General features: G+C 37.5%; 3 protein-coding genes across 6 annotated transcripts; 1 reads left to right on the top strand and 2 right to left on the bottom strand.

Annotated features, from left to right (window-relative positions):
* Positions 1-1,671: 1,671 nt before the first annotated feature.
* LOC147852018 (U-box domain-containing protein 43-like) lies at positions 1,672-11,884 on the bottom strand. Of its 2 annotated transcripts, XM_087333807.1 has the most exons (4): positions 11,403-11,555; positions 10,430-11,260; positions 9,725-10,025; positions 1,672-3,762 (listed from the first exon to the last, which is right to left on the bottom strand). In XM_087333807.1, the coding sequence occupies exons 1-4, from the start codon at positions 11,418-11,420 to the stop codon at positions 2,264-2,266; spliced, it is 2,649 nt and encodes an 882-aa protein (XP_087189933.1). In that variant the 5' UTR covers positions 11,421-11,555; the 3' UTR covers positions 1,672-2,263. The 2 variants fall into 2 exon arrangements, with proteins under 2 accessions (XP_087189933.1, XP_087189932.1); XM_087333806.1 differs by having other exon boundaries at positions 10,430-11,884.
* A 1,713-nt stretch (positions 11,885-13,597) lies between these two features.
* LOC147852017 (protein ROOT PRIMORDIUM DEFECTIVE 1-like) lies at positions 13,598-15,525 on the top strand. The gene has a single exon (XM_087333981.1). It carries the CDS (start codon positions 13,746-13,748, stop codon positions 15,444-15,446), a length of 1,701 nt encoding a protein of 566 aa, XP_087190107.1. The 5' UTR covers positions 13,598-13,745; the 3' UTR covers positions 15,447-15,525.
* Positions 15,526-17,452: 1,927 nt separating this feature from the next.
* On the bottom strand, positions 17,453-22,589 carry LOC147852016 (nucleotide pyrophosphatase/phosphodiesterase-like). Of its 3 annotated transcripts, none has more exons than XM_087333980.1 (14): positions 22,327-22,589; positions 21,882-22,203; positions 21,266-21,353; positions 20,978-21,154; positions 20,509-20,617; positions 20,103-20,214; positions 19,801-19,933; positions 19,410-19,597; positions 18,897-19,083; positions 18,732-18,799; positions 18,495-18,606; positions 18,064-18,255; positions 17,894-17,974; positions 17,453-17,790 (listed from the first exon to the last, which is right to left on the bottom strand). In XM_087333980.1, exons 1-14 carry the CDS (start codon positions 22,349-22,351, stop codon positions 17,734-17,736), a joined length of 1,851 nt encoding a protein of 616 aa, XP_087190106.1. In that variant the 5' UTR covers positions 22,352-22,589; the 3' UTR covers positions 17,453-17,733. The 3 variants fall into 3 exon arrangements, with proteins under 3 accessions (XP_087190106.1, XP_087190104.1, XP_087190105.1); XM_087333978.1 differs by having other exon boundaries at positions 20,888-21,154; positions 22,327-22,588; XM_087333979.1 differs by having other exon boundaries at positions 20,888-21,154; positions 21,882-22,200; positions 22,327-22,588.
* Positions 22,590-24,263: the final 1,674 nt, after the last annotated feature.

The raw sequence follows: 24,263 nt of genomic DNA, 5'->3' as shown, positions 1-24,263 counted from the left end.
GGCAAAGGAAGGCCTTTTATTGGTATCCAGCTAGTGAGTATATACTACTAACATATGAAGGGGAGCCAGAATGCTATGAGGAAGCCATTGCATATGTACACGAGGAGTAGATCAATGCCCTACAAGATGAGATGGATTCCTTGCATAAGAACCACACATATGACTTGATGGAGCTACCCTACCTAAGGGAAAGAGAGCCCTTAGAGACAAGTGGGTTTTCAAGGTGAAGGATTTTCAGCAGAAAAAGGGTGTTGACTTCGATGAAATATTTGCTCCAATAGTAAAGATCACATTCATTCGGACTATTCTAAGCATAGCTGCTAGCATGAATCTGGAGATTGAACAGTTCAATGTAACAACGACATTTCTGCATGGTGAGTTGAAAGAGAAAATCTATATGCAACAGCCTAAGGGCTTTGAGGAGAAAGAGAAAGAGAATCAAGTATGTAGACTAGGAAGAGCTTGTATGGTTTGAAGCAAGCCCCTCGTCAATGGCATAAGAAGTTTGAATCCTTCATGCTGAAACATGGATTCCACAAAACAGAAGCTGATCATTGTGTATTTGTGAAAAGGTATGATGAAGGCGACTTTCTTATTCTCTTGTTGTATGTAGATGATATGTTGGTTGTCGGACAGGATGCAAACAAGATCACACATCTGAAAAAGGGTTTGAGCAAGTCCTTTGCAATGAAGGACTTAGATCCGGCAAGACAAATATTGGGAATGCATATAGTTTGGGACAAGACTAAAAATATGCTATGGTTGTCGCAAGAGAAATATGTGACAAAAATCTTGCAAAGGTTCAATATGGATAAGGCAAAACCGGTCGGATCTACATTGCCGGTGAACTGTACATTGAATTCCAGTCAATGTTCAAAAAGTAAAAAGGATAAAGCTGAAATGAAAAAGGTGATGTATACCTCAATTGTTGGGAGCCTAATGTATGCTATAGTTTGCACTAGGCCGGATATTGCATATGTTGTAGGGACAGACAACCAATACATGAGCAATCCTAGAAAGGAGCATTGGGCTGGAGTAAAATAAATGCTTAGATACCTGAAAGGAACCTTGAGTGTATGCCTTAGGTTGAGCAGCAAAATAGGTTTTATTATTTTGTATCTTCTTACTATTTGTGTACCTTGTCTACAGTGTGTGAAACAAAGGTTATACCAAGGTTGTAGGCCTCTAGAGTCATCTAGAGAGATTGTTATCCTCTATACACTCAGAACATAGTGAAGCCTTGAAGTCAAAGGGCTCCCATATTTTTTTCCCTGGTTCGGGGTTTTCCACGTAAAACATCGTCTCTGTGATTACACAATTTTTTGTGTTGTGTACTTTGTTGGCTGAATCTTATTCCTGAGTGGTCGGCCCATTCCAACCATAAAACATTTCATTTCTTCCATTAACACCTGAAGAGTAGCAAGATAATTAATGATGCTTCAATCTTTTGAAAAAAATAGATTGCCGACAAAGCCCTCTTACTAATCTTTTCGGCCCACAAAAGTAACAAGAGGGATGCATTATTAAGTCCGAAAAAAAAGGTGCAAGGGAGCAATCATTAACATCTACCCAAGAGGAGAAACAAAAAAAGCAACTATTAATGATTAGATGTTCAGCAAGTTAATAGAACAATGAAATCCCAACTATAGGATGACAAATGTACAAAGCAGATTTAAAAGAATAATGATATTGATTCTTACTAATAACACAATAATTCACTGTACATTCTCATGCGGCAATAATCAACGCTGCTATGAGTTTAGCATATGCATTCGTAATGTGTTTGATCTTTGTTTTAAGAGATGTAACTCGAGATCTCGATATACACCAGAATAAGCAATATTCCCTGGACCCTTATAAATAATATACATAGATTGAGCAAATAATGCTCTTTCCTTTGCCTCTTTAGGAGCTTGTCTTCTACTTTTACAGGTTTTTGTTTTATTACAACATTGAGATTTGCGAGGGCAAACAAATCTGGCAGTCCAAGGTTATGTCTGGAGGCCAAGAAGAGGTGGAGGCTTTTTTCTTCTTTTCACAAGCATTACATATGTTTTTATTACAAATTAGAACCTAACCACCTAGGACATCCACATTCCCACTTTTTGTAGGAATCATAACCATAAGTAGGACCAGCCTCACAATTGCACTGGATACCCTTCTCGCTGGTAAAGACAATTTACTCGTGTTTGTCAAAACATTACATATTCATTTGTTGATCTCAAAAGAAGCTATTTTGAATCCTGCTACATCTCAGCTCTGTCTAGAAATAGGTGGATTGGTTGTGCAATACCTTTAAATGAGCTAAGCATTTCGCTGCCAAAGATTTAGTTCCAAGAGTACCCTTCTGAGCAAGATCTATAAGTGGCATCTGCGCCTGAGCACCGAACTCTGACTTATACTTTTCAACACGAAAAAACCTCTCTAACATCCAGCAAGCTTTCTCTTTAACCGCTGGATCAGTAACGAATGTGAGAAGCCTAACTATGGCCTTAAGGCCTCCAGCTTCATCAATCACTTCCATTCCTTTCTCCAAAATCTCATCATCTTTCATGAGAGTAGTCAAGGCAGAGAGTGCAGCTTCATGTGCCTCACTGTTTTCTTCCTCGAGCAAACTCACTAAAGGACCAATTGCCTCTGACTGAATCAAACAAAATGAACTTCTTACAGAACAATGCCCTTGATGAACTATACATACTGGTTCAGGCTTATAGAAAACGAAGCAACACCACTTCGCTCTAATATCGATTGGATTACTTAGCTTTTTCGAGTTTTCGGACAGTTGTGAGAGAACGATAGCAGCTTCTTTCTTTGCAAGTGGAGACCCTCTTGCAAGTACAGTTAACAAGAGAGGAATAGCATTTTGCTCAACAGAAAAACGTTGCATCCTCACATCTGAAGGCAAAGTAAACCTAATCATCGCTCGAGCTGCAGCTTCCATGCAACGATTGTTTGATGGAGACATCAACCCATTTCCCAGTCTCAGCAGCTCAGTTAATGCCGGTAGAGCGTTTTTCATATAAAGCACTTCAGTTAAGTGTGAATCATTCTGCGGAAGATTACTAATTATACCAGCTGCAGCAGCTCTTTCATCCTCTCTTGAAGAAGCGATAAGGTTAACAAAAGCCTGAATGTGATTTTCTCCAATATCCTCTGCCAATTCCTTTCCCTTTCCATCCTGTGATAAACTATACAACAGTTTCACCGCATTTACTCTGACATTGGTGTTATTGGCTTCACAGAAAGGTAAAAGAAGCTGAATGGCTCCCCCAGACCTCATTTTAGCTCTCACTGAAATAGCTGTGGAAGGGGCTGCCATACCATGGAGAGCAGATAGCAAGTGTCCTTGAATAACCGGCCCCACCAAATTGAGCAATGACAAAAGCTGATAAATAGTTTCTTCCGAGTCAAGAATACTACTATAAGCATTATTATCAAACCCTAATGGTGCAGCTGTGGCTAGATTAGCAAGTGTCTCTGAAGCTGTCTCTTTTAAATTCATCCGAACAGATGTCACAGAAAATAACAGTTTTAACAGTGGGGGGATTACCCCTGCACTTATCATTGGATCACGATTCTCAGGATGAGTAGAGAGGTTCAACAAAGCTCCCAGAGCTGCTGTTCTTGCCTCTAGCTTTCCATTGGATATCATTCTCACTAATGGTGGTATAGCTCCTTCCATTGCCACCACACCTTTGCTTTGGTCAGTAAGCTCCATTCGAGCAAGAACACTAGCCATGAGTATTTTGGTCATCTCAGATCCTGCCATACAATCCAGATCATCTTGCCTTCATAATTGAACTTGCTGAGAGTGCTCAAATTAAAAGGTACTCACAGAAATACTCAGAGAAGTGTTTGAAATGGAAAGCAAAATTGTATCACAATAAAAATATACCTTTCTAAAACCAGAATAGATGGGGCTTTAAATCAAGCATATATGAGTGAGAGATAGAGAGATGAGAAAGAAAGAAAGAAAGATATATTAACGTCATTTTAAAAGGCCAAAATGGCCTATAAGACCAAACAAGAGATTACATCTTAAGTGTTAATATAAAAAGTATTATAAAAAAATTTAACTGGAGTAAAATAAGTGTAACAGAAGTCCATCACAAGTAACATAAGTTCCCCATTCACATGATCTAGTTATTTCTAGTAATAACTGGAAGCAGAGGGAGGGACAGAAATATAAAAAGTATTATAAAAAATTTTAAAAATTAGTTTTAATATCAAATATAACTGGAGTAAAATAAGTGTAACAGAAGTCCATCGCAAGTAACGTAAATTCTAGTAATCATTTCTTGCATGCAATCCCCATTCACATGATCAAAGAGCCCGAGAGTAGGTGAAGTTTCATATATCGAAATTCATGTCAGCAATATATATTGGATGAAATGCATTAAGGCAGACTTTCCTGCGTCATTCTACAGACAGCTATAACTCTTATCAATAAAAATATACATCACTGAAGCAACTGGGAATCCTTGAAAATTAGGTCATCTTGAGCTAGGATATCCTTGACTTGTGTTAGATGAAACTTTGAAAACCATCCAAAATATTGATTTCAATTAACAAGAATAAAAAAGTACAGAGAGGAACTAAATTTTGAAACCATTTCTTTTTACAGTTTTGGTCTAAGAGAGTCTTGCACTACATTACGTCTTCATATGATGTTCTAAGGATATAACAAGAAAAACTTCTCTCTTTTGTAAACATGTCTGGAAATTATTCCAAAGCTTATGAAAAATGGATCAAGGTATGTGATATGGCTGTCCATACTCAATTATCAAAGGCATACGTCCAAGATTTGGGCACTCACAAGGGGCACATATAATAAATCAAACATTTCTCGATAAGGCATGACTGAAAACCATATTAAGTCTACAAAGCTCTCAGAATTGATTCTGAGATGATCACAAACAGACGTGGGCAAGTTAAGTCTATCTCAAAAATTGAATACAATTCATCCAATACAACAAAATACATCGCGAAATTTTGTAAAAAAACAGGAAATTCATCCAATATGAGAAAATACATATCAAACATTTCTTGCTAAGGCATGACTAAAAAGTTTAGTACATAATATACTCGAATGCATTGGCAAATATTCTTTTTTATACGAATGCAAACGACTGTGTATGTTATTGTGAAAGTGTTTCTAGAATTCAAGGTATTGAACTCTACAAGAATATAAGGTATGGAGCGTTCACATCCGGAGGGTAAGAACACGAATCAAGGTCTCAAGGATAAGTCAAACTAAAAGCAAGAAAGATGGAGAAAAGTAAAAGAAGAAAAAAGTGGGCCACCAAAACACAGTCTGAAACGAACGCTCATAACTCATTTGTTTGGAGGCCAAATATCATGTTCAAATATGGGTTAGAAAGCTTATGAAGAGAGCTATCCGTAGCTTTTTAAAGCTCTACATTTGGAGCTTGGACGAGGGAGATATGATGATTAGAAGATAGCTGTGTCATAGCTAAGAATAGGAGATGGAAAAGTTCTAAAAAAAGCGTGGAAAAGAAAGCAAGGGAAACTTATCTAGTAGAGGAGAACTTCATATAAAGCGAGAAGAGTAAGGTGGTGGAGAAGTGGAGTCTCTTTCTTGTGGTGTTTTTCTTGCCTATTCATGTAGTGTAGTTGTGTTGTTATCCATATATCTTTGTAGACTTGGATTTATGTATCTTCTTTCTATCTTCCTTCATCATGATTATTCATTATCAATAGATCTTTGTGGTTTTGGATCTATATATCTTCCTTCTCTCTTCTTTCTATCATCATTCTTTCAGTTATCAAAACATTCTTATGTTTTTTTTTACGCTTTTACCTTAACTTTCTTACCTAAAATAAAAATTTACCTTATGAATACAAAAGTATGGTATTTGCCATACTTCAAGGGTGTTTACCATACTCAAATGATTGAAACATTCCCGAATACGAATGCACGTATGGTTTATACTATGCTGAAAACCATATTAAGTTTACAAAACTCTCAGAATTGATTCTGACATGATCACAAACAGATGTGGGCAAGTTAAGTCTATCTAAAAAGTGGAATTTTTTGAATGATGCCTCAGAGGAACTTTGTATAAAAACGACAAATTCATCCAATATAAGAAAATACATATCCAACAGATACTGGCAAATGCATGATATAATTGCTTCATGTCAATACTGGATGTTTTTCGGCAGAGGATATACCTCATTGGAAATTGAGGGCTTATGAGTTGAAATACTTCTAGAGTGTGACACAATGGCACAATGAAACACATACTTCCCTCAATTTGTCTTCTCCTCTTAATGTCAATAGCATTTATATTTTTAGTGTAGACAATGCACATTTTGTTCTGATGTTTCTGATCTACCCCTCCGGGGATTGAAACAGTTTGAGCTGAAACAAAGCACATTGGGGATGAATCATTGCAAGGTGACATAGAATAGTATCACCTTGCATAGAAATAAGAAAAGAAATAGCTGCACCATTCTTTGTAATGCGCAGTCTAATAGTGGATGTAGATCACTCATGAAGTTTCTGCAGGCATAATTCCTGGAAATGCTTCTCAAACACATGGAGAGTACTTTTGTGGAGTATCTTCAGGCAGTTAAAGCAAGTTACAATATAGGTGCATCCTGAAAATGTTCCACAAACATGCATGGATATTCCACTTAATCATACTACAGGTAGGTAAGTGGCAGAATAGGAGAGGGCATATTTCTAAATATCCTAGGGACGCAGGTTATTGCTTCATCAATTGATAGACGATACTGGGGAAAAAGAGTGGTTGCTAAGTGTTTGATCAATGTATTGGCATTGTTCCGAGCCCTTATTAGTAACACAGACTTTAGTTAAGCTGGCTACAACTTACTTCACATTTTTAAGCTGAACGCAGCGGCTTGGATGGAAGATGTATGCATTGCTCGAAAGCCTAATATGGATGAGAAATTTACTATATTGAGGAGTTCTAATATCCCTCAAGATCTTTCGGCATTTGACGTTAAATTTACATTCACTTGTTTGCAATAATCATTATGAACATATATGCTCTCAACAGAAATCTCAGTTTTTTTCCATAGTGAATGACTTACCATCAGCCTTGTATATGAACTTACAGCTCACAAATTGTATAATTTATAAAATGCAAACCGTGGATAAAAAGGAGCAGATGCACAACGCGCATGAATGCAATGGTGACCTGGCTCACTAAACCAGCTAGTGAGTTGTAGGTTGAAGACAAATGGACTTAAAAGAGTTCATGAGAACCATGGATCTGTCCTCTCTCACCTACTCTATTTGGAATCCATATTGACAAATTAGGAGAGTTCATCCAAAAAGTCTTAGGAGAGTCCATGAGCACCATGGATTTGTCCTCTCTCACCTACTCTATTTGGGATCCATATTGACAAATTAAGAAAGTTCATCCAAAAAGTCTTAGGAGAACATACCGAAAAGTGGACATTTCATGATATTGCTTCTGGCTTATGCAAACAATGTAGTACTTTTGACATATTCTCAGCTAAGACTGCATGTGTGGTGCTGCCACATCTAGAATTTGGGTGCTAGCCATATTAATGCTAATTATTGGGACGATTACTGAGGGCCACTGACAATGCCCAAGCTTACATTTGGGCATCATACCGAAGCAACTGAGAATATGTTTACACACTGAAAATAGAAACTGGGGGTTGGTCAAATGTTCGGCACAAAAAGAGAATATGTGATCTAGAGAGTTCAGTTATTTATTTCAACTTTTACTTTCCCTTTTATTCTACCATTTAAAAGCCCCATCTATGTTGTGGGGAGAGAATTTCATAATAATTTTTGGTCTCAAGGATCATAGCCGCTTCTCATGTATGTCAATGCATCATAATCGGCTCTCAGCTGTATTTGGGACATCTATAATGTAGAACATTGTCATTCTCTCTCTCTCTCTCTCAAGCTTTGGGTGCCAATCTTAACATCAACGGCAATATGAACAGCCTGAACAGCTTGTTTCCCACATTGTTACATGTACCCTTGCTCATTTTTTTACTAGTAGATAGATGAAAACAATACAAGTTTTGAATTTTTCTGATTATATTAAAATACACTTCTTGTAGCAGAGATCATAAGGCTAACTAGCTTAGAGGGAACTTCTTCATTGGGGGTCAAACACTTTAACCCCTAGTTTAATTCTTAAGATTACTGGAAATTGTTTCAACCTTTGGGCTTCAAGTATTTGAAAGACTGTGATTTGACTATCTTTCATTTCTCTTAAATTTTAACAGAGACTGCCCAGCAGAATCTACGATGGCACTGCACGGCTTTCCTCAAGGCTCTCCACGTCCAATGATCAAACGAATCATACAGATTGTGTACCAGTAGAAAAATACCCTAATGTAATTCTCTAACTATAACAAGACTTACACCAGAGATTTATATTTTCAATATCATTCTTTGCATTCAACCAATGCTGATACCCTTTTAATATAGCTTCCAGTTCAATTTGTTGGCTATTTGCATGTTGATAGCATTACTGATCCTGGGTGGAAGTGTGTTTCTGGGATGAAGCATGTAAAGGCACAGGGATAGTCCAGGGAAATGTTTGATTGTACTGGTTTTATCAAAGTAGTTATGTGCTTCAAATAAAATAAAAGATCAAATGGGATGCCAGACACATGGACAAAAACAAGGCATTCAATATTGTGTCTTTCCCTGCCCATATCCAGTCTCTGTGATGAATCATCTTTTTTGATTGTTGGGATTGGCGAGCTTGTGGGATTATTTTGTTTCCACGCACACACCCTGCGAACAAGGCAAAACATTGTCTATGCACCTCTTCTCACTGCTCCACACCTTGCACTTTGAAATCTACAAAATCCTGCCGTAATGTTCATTGCTCGTTTTTGTTGGAGAGCGGCAGCTCCATACCTGCACTCTTTCATCTTTATTATCTCTCCTCTACATTCTCTCTCTAGAACATATCTTTTTTTCTTCTTTCTTCTTTCTTCTTTCTCTTCCTAGATTCTTCTCCCTCTAGAATCTACAACTCTTTAAATGCCTTCTCTCTCTTCCACTTTTCCAAGATATTCCCTGTTATTCCTCATTTATTGAACCTGTTTGGTAGTACAAGAGTCACTTAACTACCAAGCAACCATTTCACCCACGTTCCCCAATTTTGTATAATAGGCTATACCAACCTCTTTTGTAAGAACTTCATTTTTCCTGCTACTTGCAAACAGGCTCTGCTCTTTGGCTGTGTCTCTACTTTTCGCAACTATTTTGTTAATGCTATCTAACAGCCTTCTCACAGCTTGACTGTGTCTATTTTTTCTCACAACTGTTCCGCTGCTGCTATTACAACTTTTCTCCCAGTTTTTCCTCAGTTTATATTACCAATCTGATGATTTTATGTCAAGTGCAGAATATCTTGTTTGATTTTAGGATGCTATATGGCGTATGACAGGTCTGATTCATAGATTTCCGTGTTTCTTTACACGGATTTTTGTCGCAATATAATTTATTCAAATAGAACATGTAATTGAGAAAAAAACGACCTTTGCATAATTGCTGGAGAGTTCTTGAACAAAAGCATTTGGGGAAGTAATGAAACCTTAGGGACATTTAAGAAAATAGAAGAAAAACTCAATGGTATTTCACAGTTTTTCCCTAAAAAAAGTTGTAGTTATATATCGATAACAGTAGCAAATCGTAGAGAATGAAAATGTTGACAGCTAAATATAGGAGAAATACCTTCAAACAGACATTGTACCAATGGTTTAAAGTGGTTAGCTTCAGCCATTTGCACCACATTCTGGTTGTTATTTGAAAGATGGGTAAGGATCTGTTTGGCATCCTCTGCTGCTGCTTGATCTGCACAATTTGACATGGTAACAAGTAGAAGAATACATCCTTGAACTTTTCCAACCTGTTCACAAACCCTAGAATTTTTCGAGAGTTCTAAAAGTAGAGACACTGCATTTCTTCCTTCCTGCACATCACGTGCGAGAGAGCGTACAGCATATTGTATTGCACCCGCTTCAGCTATCTTGTCCTGTTCAAGAAAAAAAAATGAGCATTCCATCATTTCTTACGTAGAAGCATCCAAATTTCTGTATCCTAGCTATATATTCACTCAGTCTAGAGACAAGTTGGTTATAAAGCAAGACATTACGTGCATAGCACATTGTAATGTGGTGGCGTCTCTATTCGCAAATGTATTCATAAATTGTACATTAATGCATAAAATAATGGGTCAAAAACAGAAAAAATTAATAGTGTCATGAATATTTTTTTATAGCTATATAAAAAGTGCAAATAATTTTTCAGAAATGTCTACATATTTATATACAAAAAACACAAGATTATTTTTGCATCTTTGAATAAAAGCTTGTAAAACTTTTCAAACTAGGCTTCTCAAAACAATAGTTTTCAAGGCATTGCTAATGAGAACAATACCCTGTTTGCTGGATTATCGATAGCCAAACTTTGCAGTGTGGCTAATGCTCTCCTCCTGATCATGTGTTTATTGCTAGATAACAAGCCAGTAATAACTGGAATAAGACCCTCAGCCCTTATCCAATCTCTGTGAATAGATTTTTCTTCACATAACCTATGCAAATCGGTCAAAGTATTCAGTATATTCTCCTCCTCTTCAGAATCTAACCTCGACTTAGTGGCAGCAATTGTTATGAAAGTATTCCGATCCTTCCATTCTTTAATAGAATTCCGAAGCGAGATATTGGGTTGCATCTCCAAAGTTTTGAGCTCGATCTTTGTAATCGGACAAGTCTTATTTCCATCATCAAACCACTTCTTGATTATTGTTCGTTCAAAAGTCTGACCTGATGCGATCTCTACAGGATCTTCCATGACAGTATGATTCATTGGGCAAAAAAAGGATTTCCAAGGTGGTAAGGGTTGTCCAACATTTAAAAGCGAAGAAGAAGAAGAAGAATTCCTTCTCTTCTGATCATTATAATCACTCTCTCTCTTGCTCGCTGATTGTAAATCATCTACTTGACCTAGAAAACATATTATCTGTTGAAGTTGCATTGCTTCAGCTTGACTTTTACGAAGACAAGCTTCTTTTGTTTCGTCTTTAAGCTTCTCGAGCTCTTCCCTCAGACTCGAAGGGTCATTCGAGACTCCGACCACTTGTGCAATCTGGTAGAGCAAAGATTTAGCATGATCACTATCACCTTGTCTCTCTCTCATGCCTATATCAAGCTTCTCTAAAATTTCTTCTTTGCCCTCAGCAGCTTTAAATGCTACTGCCTGCATATGACTCTGCAAGTCCAAAGTCATGTCACGAGTTTCCATTGATACATCCAGAGTAGCAATAGGAATCAGATTAACACACCGTCCAATTTCTACTGTGATATCTTGCAACCTTTTCACAATAACCCTACAATTGTAGAGAAGATAGAACCTGCTTTTGCTCGTACATTCATGGATGAGTTCGTTAGCTTCTTTGATCTTGCACTCAAATGACTCAAGGGCTAATCTCATGGGAGGTGTCTCTTTTATATTCTTTTCTTGCAATTCTTTGAGAACAGGAATGAGCCTTTCAAGATACCCCGAGAGTTCATTGAAGTTGGATTGCTCAATCAGAACCTCTTTTGCTGCCATGGCGGTTGTATAAGCTTGAACTATGAGACGAGACAGAAGCTCTGAGACAGGTATGAGAACCACGCCAAACATTCCGGCTCTCATCATTTTGTTTTTTTTTTTGTTGTTTTTTTTGCGTTTCAACAACAACAACAAATTCAAAAAAATACCTGTCTTCTCCGAACAACAAACAATTCAAAGGTTAGGAGAGACGATGAAAATGTTGCGTTTTCTTCATTTTCTTTCTTTCTTTCTTTCTTCTTCTTCTTGTCGTCCTCCTTCTCTTCTTCTGCAGACTTCTTCTTCTTCTGCAGACTTCCTCTTCTTCTTCATCGCCTTCTTCTTGTCTTCTTCTGCTGAAAGCTGACACTGCAGCAATGTAGAGAGAGGATGTGGACGAATACATCCCAGCCACATCCTCTCTCTACCAGCAGCAGTAAAGGAAGTAGAGAGAGTATGTGGACATGCCACATCCTCTCTCTTCGATGAAAAAAGCGAGGTTAGAGAGAGGATGTGGAAGTGGATGGTGGTGGTGCCCCACACATCCTCTCTCTTCCAGGCAAAAAGCGAGGGTAGAGAGAAGATGTGGATGTGGTGCCCCACACATCCTCTCTCATCCTTCTTTTTTTCCACAGTACGGTCATGCATGAGCTGCCCACATGACATGACCTTCTTTGACTGTTCAGTTCGTCTGCCCGCCCGCCCGCCCGATCTGCATCCCGGTCATGCACACGCTATCATTAAGCCCCGTATGTGGCACCAAATCATTGCAACTTCATTGGAGCCCGATCCCCTGGGAACACCCCACAAACATCTATGCTGAGGTTGCGCTCGCTCGTTACCTTATTAACATCTGATCGATCTGTTTATAAGAGGAGCAGGGGCATATTCGTTACAGCTTGGGTCAATGTAGACGAATAGAATAGAATGGCTTAATGTGTTGGTCGTTCATTCAAACTAAAACACTTGAATTTATTTGGAGCAAGCTTATCTTGCTCTCTATTAAATGTTGGGTGGGCAACTTTTCTATGACGCGTTAGACTAAGCGAAGTCCACCAACCACGTAGGACCGGACCTTGGCACTATGTACTCATAATAATCAACACACGAGGCTATATATAGCTATCGTGTTGGGGATATATATAATGTTTCCCTTTGTAGATTGTCTAGCATTGATTTAAATTAGCTAAGATGTTGGCCAACAAATTTAGCATTGGTAATAAATGTACACACATGGAGGGAACAAAATATAAAAGGTTATTTATTAACTTTCTAGTAAATTCTGAAAACATTGTGGTAGGATAAAAATTTCCCGAACATTGTAATGCCCCATCTTATTGTGCAGTAGTATAACTCCATCACATGAGTGATCAAAATGCAAAGGAAATCACTTGAAACAAAATAGTGTTTAGAATGGACAAATGGTCATGACTCATGACCCACATATGCGATGTATCATGTAACAAGGAAATCCTTGGGGTTGAAATGAGCATATGTTTGTTTATACATGAGGTGTGCATGTTATGGAACTCGTTGTGGCCTCACATGAGTAGGGAAGAAAGCTATTGATATATAGTGTTAGATTTTTTGTGCAAATATACCGATTTTCAATGTAATGTTTGGGTTTTTGTGTGATCATACCTAGCAATGGGCACGGTTTCCGTTCAAACTGAACCGAACCGTTAAGCCATGGTTTAACGGTTTATTGGTTCCAAAAAAATTTAATGGTTTGGTTTGGATTTTCGATAAACGGTTCGTTTTGGTTCTAAAACTCGGGTTTATAGGTTTTTGGGTAACTTATTTTTTTACTTTAATAGTTTATTAATTTAATGGTTTAATTAATGGTTATTTATTTATTTATTTATTTTAACTTAAATGTTTAAAATGGTTATTGATTAAAACGGTTTAACGGCTCGGTTGAAGCTTGAACCGTTTGTGACTCCTAGTTGATACAACTGCAGGTGTGAATGAACCATCTACACCTTGGCCCCCCCCAAACCCCTTCCTCTCCATCACAACAGGGTTTAAGCGCTGTACACACAGCCTTGGCCATGGAGATTGAAACAGAGTAAAAAGTGGCGCCATGTCCTCTTCCACAGTGTCTTCATAGAAATCGCCATTCCGTAAAAGCTTTGAGTTGGGTTGATTCTACATTCATCCTATTATGTGGGCCCTTCGATCTGTCAAGAAATTCTGCATCAACGCATCTTCTTCTCCCTCTTCCCCTTCCTCCAACCTTGTGCTATTCTCCCAACCTCATGCATTTCTTCAGTGCAGGTATGTTGTCTATAACAAAATTACAAAGAACAAGCTTCTTTTGAACAAACACAGGGATGCCTCTTTTGAGAATTCATTAGATGATGAGAAGAAAATGAACCTCATGAAACGTATTATAAGACTTCTGCTTAAACAACCCGAGAAGAAAATGCTTCTCAGATATATGCTCAGAAGAGGAGGATATGTGGGTCTTGTTAAGCCGCAAAAAATGAGTGATATTCTTCAGAAATATCCAAGGATCATAAGGATTTATAGAAACCCACAAGAGGTTAATATATGGGTTACTTTAGCTAAGCCTATATTGCAATTATTAGAAGATGAGCAAAGGATAAAGAAAGAAAGAGCACATTTGTGTGCTGAAAGGTTAAGAAAGGTTTTGATGCTTTCTAGCACTAGGAGGATTCGGCTTGATCGAATCAGATATGTTAAGGACGAGTTGGGTTTACCTGACGATTTCAAAAAATCAGTCATCAAAGCAAATCCACATCTTTTCAAGCTCGTGATTGCAAAGAAGGATGTTGGTAAAGTATCACCAAGTGTGAAGCTTCTTGAGTGGGATCCTCAATATGCGATACCCGCGATAGAAGCTTTTCGGCAGAACCCAGATACCACCAGTGGTCTTTGTGAATCAGAGAAGAGAAAAAAGGCTTATTCATTTCCCATTAATCTTCCTCCTGGTTTCAAGATAAAGAAGGGTTTTCGAATCAAAATGAGGAAATGGCAAGAATTGCCTTACCGGTCGCCATATGACGATACGAGTGACCTTGATCTTCAATCCGACGAGGCATTCAAGCGTGCGGTTGCTGTTGTGCATGAATTTTTGCATATAACTGTCGAGAAAAGAACACAGGTTGATCGATTGGCTCATTTGAGAGAAGATTATAAGCTCCCCCAAAAACTTGGAATAACTGTTTTGCAAAATCCAGGGATTTTTTACATGTCCATTAAGGGGAATGTTCAAACTATCTTCTTGAGGGAAGGATATAGGAAGGGTCAGGTGTTAGAGAAAGATGTGATACACTCAGTGAAACAAAGGTTCATGGAACTTATTAGAATGGGAACCAAGTGTGTCAAGAAATCTAGGAAAGACTTCGCAGATATTGATAGTGATACAAGTGAGGATGAAGCAGATGGTGATATGAGGTCCAGGGTACTGGAAATGGAAAAGAAAGTATACGAAGATGAAGGCACACAAACTGAAGATGAAGATGGAGGGATGCAAACTGAAGATGAAGGTGAAGACACTAAAATCAAGGATGAAGATGGAGGCATGCAAACTGAAGGAGAAGATGATGATGAGGTCACTAAAATTGAAAATGAATATGAATCTATGAAAACTGGAGATCACAGTAAAGACATGAAAACTGGAAATCATGATTATGGGATGAAACCTTTATATGGGAGAGTATATCCCAGTGATGAGAAAGATGAGGATCATGAGGGAGAGAGCGAGGAAGTAAATGAGCAGATTGCTGTAGAAATGGAGGGCATGGAAACTATGGATGAGGCAGATGATGAAGACAATAATGCTGTTGGGTGTGGTGAGGATGAAGAGATTAAAGAGGCCCATGTATCCTGGAGGAGATAATAATGTTGAACAGCTAAGATGGATATGCATATTTGTAAATTTCTTTGTGATAATTTGATGAATTGGTCATTTATGGAAATGCCATAACCTTCCTAGAGTATTTTAAAAGTTGGTCGTATTTAATATAAACATGGATAATTCTTTCGCTGGCTAAATACTAATGTCAGGTTCAATCCTTATTTTCCCATTTCTTAAAAAGTGCGTAAGACAAGGGTTAGCAAAAAGGAAAGCTTCAAAAACAACACCAAGATCAATGGTTAGACTGCAAAGAGAAAATATTCATCCCTCCTGATACAACAATGATGGAACTAAATAATACGAGCTATGAGTTTCTTGACTTGTTTGTTCAAGGTTGTCTTCCTTTTGTCTTATGTGACATTAATTGTGGACATGTGGCCCTTTCAAAGTATTGGAGATGATCTTTCTGCCTCTTTGAAGTCAATGAAGCACATGAGTTTCAAGGTCATAATTCTCATGCAGTATCTCAAAATTGCATCAGCGTATTCAGCTATTTGATTCTTTACAATTGGATACTGATTTAGCTTGTGATGGCCCGACTGATTTTTCATCTTCCCTTTATAATAAAGTATGATGATTCTGAAGTAATTTGAATTCCCATTTTTTCACATTATCTTTAGGGAGAACATAATGGTAGCAGAAAGTGATAACATCTTTGAGTTTGGAAAAATCAGTGGAAAGTATTGAGACTGGTTGAAAGATGGCTATGAGAATGCTGGAGAAATGGGCGAGGACTGTGAATGCATATGAAGGTTGCTTATGATCTGCTGTAAAAAGGATGGTATTGCATTTTTAGTTATGTATGCCAAATGCTCTGTCGTGAGCTTTGGCAAAGCAGAAATTAACTGTTTAATGATCTCGCTGTGCAATATATACTCTCAATAAACTGCACTAATTGCTAAATGTTCACAATATAGATATGGTTAAGAATATTCTCAACATAGTCTTATAAATTTTGCTATGCTATTGGATATTTGTGAGGTGGGCATGTTGAGAAACATTGAACAGCTCTAAAGATTCAGGCTTGTTGGGATCCCTTCAAATTCAGTGCATTACTTCTTATCTGGAAGACACTCATAGTCTTTCTTGGCCAAGAAATATACATTAAATCTGTTGAGAAAAAAATAACTGTGTACCTCTATACTGTTGTTGATATGCATGCTAACTGTATGTAACCTGAGAAAGACCCAGAAATGATTTAGTATGCAGTGCTATGAAAATAATGTACAGTCTTAGAGTCTTGAATCATGGGAGCTTGCTTGTCTCTTCTTTGAATATGGATGCCTACAGTTGCATATGTCAAAACCAATCTCGACCTTACGAGTAACTGGTCAAGGTCAACAAGAGCTGCCCTAAAGATTGTCTGAGAAAGCAAGATGGCATTTGCATATGTTGATAATCCCTAAAAAAACCTCAAGGATTTCATTCATATTAACACTGTTGTATGATTAGTCTATAGAATTTCCAATGGAACTTTGATCAGGCAAATGAAGGGTTCAGGAATGCTTATATACGTCAGGGATGAGGGCATAGTAAAATCTGGCATCATTAGGGAATATTGTCTTATAAAAAGGTGTATTCTAGAGGACAAAAAGTGTGTGAAGAGGATGTATAGGACTAACTTGATCTATCAATTTGCATTGAACCGCATGCATAGTTGATACTATAGCAGGTGTATGGACAATCAGAGACATGCATGATTGTGAATATGTTCTCCTGCCTCTCTATTTTGAAGTGCCAAGTTACTACAAGAACATATGTTTAGAAATGCACTTGAGAAAATGTGTCGTTGAAGTAAAGGTTGACTATGCAACCGCTGATTGAAATCAAAGGAAATGGAATGGTGTAAGTATAGATAGAATCTCCTTTGGTTTGACATTATCTTCATTATTTCAGATTGTTATAGAGTATCTCTGCACTCATTGATTCAATGTTGAGTAACTTAGTTTGAATGGTTCTTCCTTGTTTCAGATTATTGTAGAGTGCACTAATTAAAAGGAATCTTCGTTATTTCAAATGTTATGTGCAGTACATGAAGTTTATAGGTCAAGCAAATTTACATGCTTTTTCCGTGAGAACCACTTTATTGGATCCATCTGTCATTCCGTAATTGTCTTTAGATCAGGTTGAGGATGAAAGAACGCTTGGGGCATTTGGGGTTGAAGAGTGTTTGTTTTACATCTGTTATAGGTGGTTAAAGAAATTCATAGCGTCGAGAATCAAATGAAACACTCTTCAAAGAGTGATGGATCAATTGAGGCTTCTCCACCTATTCCTTGAGAATTACAAATGAATCTTGAATGCTGCCATCATCGGTGGTTATCAACTGTGAGAAACACACAATAACAAAAGCAGGTAAGGATATCTCCACAAAATACTGTCCACCCAGTCATCCTACATATCAAGGGGCGATGGAACATTTCTTTCACCTGAAACTGAAGCTGATAAGGTGTTGCATTTATCTTAGCGTATCCATAATTGCAAATTCGTGATAAACTCCAGTTTTGATGCTGCAAAATATATGAATTTATACATGCCGCCACATGTTTGGAACACAGTTGAGAAAAACGACATACGAAAGAAGATATATAGAACTCACAGATTCAGCAAACTTGTCAAGTTCAAAACCCCCCATTCCCACAATGACATGTACAGGAGCTCTGTAAGAGTTGCTTTTATATATATCAGCACCATTCTCCTCAGATCTAAAAGGAAGCAGGGAGCATCTTCCTTGATAGACAGCACAGGTTCGTTCATAATTGTGCACATGACCCCACAAGGCTAGATCAACCTGAAAAAACATAAGACGTGTGAGACTTTGATGCAGATTTACAATTGGGAAATAAACAAAAAAGAAATGCAAGTATTAAGCTCCATGTGTATATGTGGGTGGGATCATGAGTTTTTTTATGACACTTCTGGTATACAGACATCAATATTATGAGATAATGAGTATATGATATGTAGTGAGTTTTTTTTAGGACACTTCTGGTTTAGACATTAACATTATGATAGTATGATATATAGTACCTGCCCTTCAAGAAGAAGGGGCTCTACTTCAGCAGAGAATGATGGATCCACAGCAGGAAGCAATGTGTTGATAATTAAATTTTCACTTAATGACGCATATTGAGGTCGATGACTGTGGAATAAGAATGCAAGCCCATGGTTTGGTCAATAAAAAAACATATCTCATTGACCAACCACAACGTATTCCAATAAATCATGCGGATACTAAAACTTAAGAAAGAATGCATGTATATTTACCCTGAAAATATGAGCCATGGTGTTCTTTTCCTGTCTACAGAAGCAAAATCAGTTTGGATCCAGTTGTACTGAGGCACACAACCCAAGGTCATAAGTCAGATATCAGTAGCTTAGTACATCTGCCAAACCATCGAAATCAATCAGTATGAGTGTGTACTACCTTACCTGTTCACTTCCAACAATCCAGTTATGCTCTGTAGACATAACTGTGAAATGCACTGGGCCAGATTCAAAGGAATACCAAGGCTTATCTTTCCCTTGGGTGGGCATCTGAAAGTAAGTCTCATATGGAACACCACATTCACCACCAGAATCCGTAGATGAGTAATAGGATCCAGACTTGGGAAAATCTCTGCAAATTCAGCTCAATCTTTATAACAGGAAAAGAACAAAATGATCCTTTATAAGACTATCAAAGGTCCTTTATAGTTTCATATCTATTCCAGGATTATCCATATATATTTATCTAATCATTCATTAAAATAGAGGAATCAATTATAATTTTCAGTTTAGAAGCCACTGAATTAGCTAACTTAAAAATAATTTGAGAAGATTGATGTCTCAACAGTGCTTATGTTCTTTGAGTTGCTGCTATTAAACCACATTTCTAAAAGAAAATTAAACGAGGGAAATATACAAATTGCATAGTCAAATGGAGAAATGCTTATTTTATTTTACCTTTCATGATTCCCAATGGCAGTCATGTACGGAATGTTCGAAGCAATTGGTGTGATTATGTCCAAAAATTGGTCCCATTCAGCTAGAAATCCTGTCGCATAAGATATGTCCCCAATGTGCAGAATCAAATCCACCTTTCCAGATGCCACTTCCCTCAAGATAGCACTACTAACGTTCAAGGATCCTGGCTACAAACATTTAAAAAGGAAACATTTGGCACATTATAGTATTTCATGAATTTTCTTTGAGGGCATAGAAAGTTCACTATCACTCCATTGAAAATGTAACAAGATAGGAACATCACGAGACTAAAAATATTCTCTTTATGTGCTCGAACTGTGGTTTATCTTTTGCAATATTTTTCACTCAATAAAAAAATAGAAAACTTTACTTGAATATAATGGCCATTTGAATGGTCACGAGGAGCCTTGCCCATATCACCAAAGGCAATAAAATTCAGTTCTGATGAACCTGAAGCAGGTGGTGTCTTCATCTTCTGAATTGAGCTCCATCCAGCTTGATTACTAACAAATAAAAATCTAACTGAATGGATATGTGATATGATAAAAAATCATGGTTGATTACAAAAAAGAAAGAAAGTGTATAACCTAATCTGAGGCATATTGAACCTTGAATTATAGGAGTTACTAAGCAATGTTCAATCATAGTGCATAGATGAACCTTAAGACAGACCTGCCATATTCATATGAATAGCTCATTGATGGAGACAATCCAGTCAAAATAGCAGAATGTATAAATCCAGGGCTGTGCCAACCAAGATTTGAAGCTGGCCCCGGAATTTCATCTATCAGGATATAAAGAAATCAATGTATGAGAGACAGATAGGTTCAAATATCTCACTGAATACATAATAATATATTTCTCTGACATGAAAATTTCCATCTGAGTTAGGATCATACAAAACAATTGCTTTTAGTTTACATCTTCATGTATTCACTTCAACAATCTGATATGAAATGGCCTGAAGCATCATCACTGTTACCAACCTAAGATAATAAACTCTCGCAAAACACATATCCCCATGCACATGTCCTCCCCACAATGCACCAATTAAACAAAAGGCATTTTCATTACACACCACACATATCACTTTGATTGAATGTTGAGACGATGGCCAGAGCAGACTTTCCTTTGGCAAATCTCACAGTTTGTGGATCTGATTTTGCACTCACCCAAGTAAGTCTCATCTGCAGAAGATAAAAATTGAAAGATGTTTCTTAGAAAGAATTACAAGCGCCATCCTGTTACATGATCATTTTTTGACATTATTCTTTTTTCGACTTATTAATCAAAGTGAAAATGAAGAATTTAGTATTTTTATCCTACTTATCACCATAAAAGTCAAGACCTTTTTAATTCTTATTGTCCTTATCGCCCATGCAAAGTAATAAAATTGTTATTTCCTATCGTTCTTATCACCCATGCAAGCAAAGAAATTATTTAGATGAGGACCTTACAGTCATTCCACTAGAATCAACTAGTGACAGGTGACCATAGAGTGGTTGGTTAGGATTGGCAAATGAAAGTGGAGAAGAATAAGCAAGTACACAAGGGGCATGAAATCCGCCGGTGAAGAAGACAAATTTAATGTCAGTCCTAATGTTAATGATGTCGAACGTGAGAGACCCACTACAAGACCTCGCCACACAAACTCCTAGAATACGTTTTGAACACTTTTGCGTTGAACACTTCATGTAAGTAGGATCATCCTTCAAGAATTGAAACTGCAAAGAGGGAAAGAAGAAGAAGAAGAAGAAGATATTTATGTGTGCAATATGGAAAAACTTATGAATACAAAAACATGAAGGGTAATAATAATCAGGGATAATTTTCACCTTTAGCGGATAATGGCATAACAAGGGCAAGGAAGCAAGGTCTCCTGTTTCCGTGTACAACCCTTCATCTTGTATGCATGTACTCATGCTACATACAAAAGATAACCATATTCTTATACCTGTGTTTTGTATTAACATCCAATAAACCCTAGAATTGTCTCAACTTGAGCCAAATTAATGGTAAAGGTCTCAATAGTAATATGTTGGTGTTTCTATCTTTACTGGTCATTTTATATTTTCCTACAAAATCTTTTAAAAATATTTATATGCATCAATATTTACTCCATGAAAAGTATGTAGAGATGATGGGCCAAACATGAATGGATGTGGAAATCAGCACCTATACTTGATAAATCTGAAATGGGGAAAATACTAGAAAATTTATCAACAGTGTACACATGTGGCATGATTGGCTGGACATTGAATTTTAAGGCAAACTTGCCTTCATCGTTTTGAAGCTAAGAAGCTTTGTTTCTACAAGAGCTACTATTAGAAGATGAATGGGCATGTAGTGCATCATTATGAAATTTATGTACGACTATACAGAAAAAAAACTCCCCTTTAAAAATTGAAAATTCATAGAAATAGACACATTTAGAGAGAGAGAGAGAGATACTCAGAGGTTGATGGAGATACCACTGCTATCCAATCCAACTCACTAGGTATAATGACTCCACTCACAGTCACTGTCACAGTCTGTCTATCAGCAAGTGGGCCAGAAACATTATGAGAGACAAGAAGATAAGGATTGGGATCATGGCAGGTTAGGAGCTTTCTCCGGTCCAACGTTTGTAGCATCTTATAACTACTGAAATTCTTATCGATTTTAGAGTAGTTTGGTTGTCGGTGCATCGATCCACTGGTTTCTGATGTCAGATTCATTATCATCAGCAATATAGTGACTCTCGCAGTTAAAATCCATGATTCCCTCATAGCTGCTGCCATGATTTTGGCATTAAAAAATAATGGGCATTAGCATCTATGCTGGCATGCATCTGTGTCCCAAATATATGTATATATGTACAGCATATATACACAAAAGATTGGACAATATCACGTACCTCTAGCAGGATACAACCCCAGCATCTGCTTTTAAATGTATTATAGTATCATCTGAAGAGAACGACTTTTTAATCAGGCTATCGATTGTGTATTATATTTTTTGTAAAGGAAACCTCAGGTGGCAAATCATCATGAAATGACATTTGCTTTTGTTGAGTATATGTAAAGCACATAAACTGGCTTCATAGCAGCATACTTCCGAAAACATGTAAATTCTTGAAGCAGTGATTTTGAAGTTGAGCCTGGAGAGTAACGAACATCAGTAGCAGAACTATAAATACATATCTGCCTGAATAGCAACTGTTTAATTGCAACTGTATAATTGCTTGAGAAGAAGGCTGAGAGAGAGAGAGAGAGAGAGAGAGAGGATGGATAACCTGTAAGCACGGATTTGATAGCATGATTCATTGGCACAGCTGAGAGCTGTGTAAGAAAAAAGACAAAAAGAGGTGTAAAGAGACAGAATTTGGGGGGGTGGGGAAGAGAGAGAGACCAACACGTGAGTGAGAGAGTGTGTGTGTGTGTAAGTAAGAGAGAGAGAGAGAGAGAGAGAGAGAGAGAGAGAGAGAGAGAGAAAACAGAGTCATGAGTAGTACTTCATTCTTTTTCTCCTTTTTTCTGAAGTAGAAGAAGGAATGATTCTCTTTCTCTCTCTGAAGAAGAAGAAGAAGAAGAAGAAGAAGATTTTGGGTTTTGGGTGGGGTTAGGTATTAACGGTTATAGCATTAAAGAAATGTAGGGTCTCTTCTTCTTCTTCTTCTTCTTCTTCTTCTTCTTCTTCTTCTTTCTTAAAGCACTCTCCTGAGTCCTCAATGCTCAGGCATAGTACGTAAAATTCGTCTTCGTTTAACATTCGTTTTCCTACGTTGGAAAACGAATGCGAATGTTATTCAAACATTCTTCCTTTTTCTCATTTTTTAAATGTTTTTTTTTTCATTTTTTAGGCTTATTTACCTCATAATAAATAGTTAATCCAAAAGTATGGTATTTATCATTCAGGGTGTTTTTCTTACGCGAATGGTTCATACTATGCAGTGTGCACCATAGTATGAACCATACATACCGTACGCGCATTCGCATTCGAGAATGGGTTCCAGTCATTCGAGTATGGTAAACACCCTCGAAGTATGGTTAATCTTTTGTATTCATTATTTATTATAAGGTAAATTTTTTTTAAGGTAAAAAGTGTAATAAAATAAAATAAAAGATAATAATGTTATACTAACATACGCATTCGTTTTCATTCGTATGAAAAAGATTGTTTGCCAATGCATTCGAGTACATTACGTATTATGCTCCTCACTACTCTTTTCTATGGACGAGGAGGAGGTCGGGAAGGGGCCAGATGGAGGCTCTATAGAGAAACAAAAGGCCTTGTACGATGACCCCGAGACGAAGCACTAGACACATGCATTATTTTTTTAGCGTCCCCTATTTCCATGTGCCTTCGTGGGCGGACACATTTGTGTGTGCGCACACACATGTACGTGTATTTTTGAGCCGTGAGAAGACACGTGTGCTCAAAAGGATCGTCCCGCTTCAGCTCCGCCCACACGCTCCCCCAATTTGTTTGTCGCATAGGAAGCTCTGCCTTGACAAGAACATATCGGTGGCACTTGGTTTTCATCGAGATCTAATACCTGTCGGAAGTTGAACCGGAACATAACAATCAACCACATTGTTATGTTGTTGTTTACCATGCTCTCGTATGCTACCACAACTGCCTTCTGAACTGTTACGCGAGTAGCTTCTGGCTAATGAAGAGTGTGCAAGGAAGCATTTTCGTTTTCTTGCATAGAAATGGACCTTGGGGAAACGCAACCGCAAATCCCATGAGGAAGGCATCACAATGCTAGCATTCGACAAACTTTGAGTTCAGAGTAATTTGCATTCACCTTATTCAATATATCGCCTTAAATAATTTGGTTTTGTGTGT

Source organism: Azolla caroliniana, unplaced genomic scaffold, assembly GCF_043228905.1.
Source record: "Azolla caroliniana isolate FFs.n. ecotype wild unplaced genomic scaffold, voAzoCaro1.0.p SCAF_18, whole genome shotgun sequence".
Taxonomy (NCBI): Eukaryota; Viridiplantae; Streptophyta; class Polypodiopsida; order Salviniales; family Salviniaceae; genus Azolla; species Azolla caroliniana.
The sequence above is the reverse complement of the archived record's forward strand: the minus strand, read 5'-3'. Positions and strand labels throughout refer to the sequence as shown.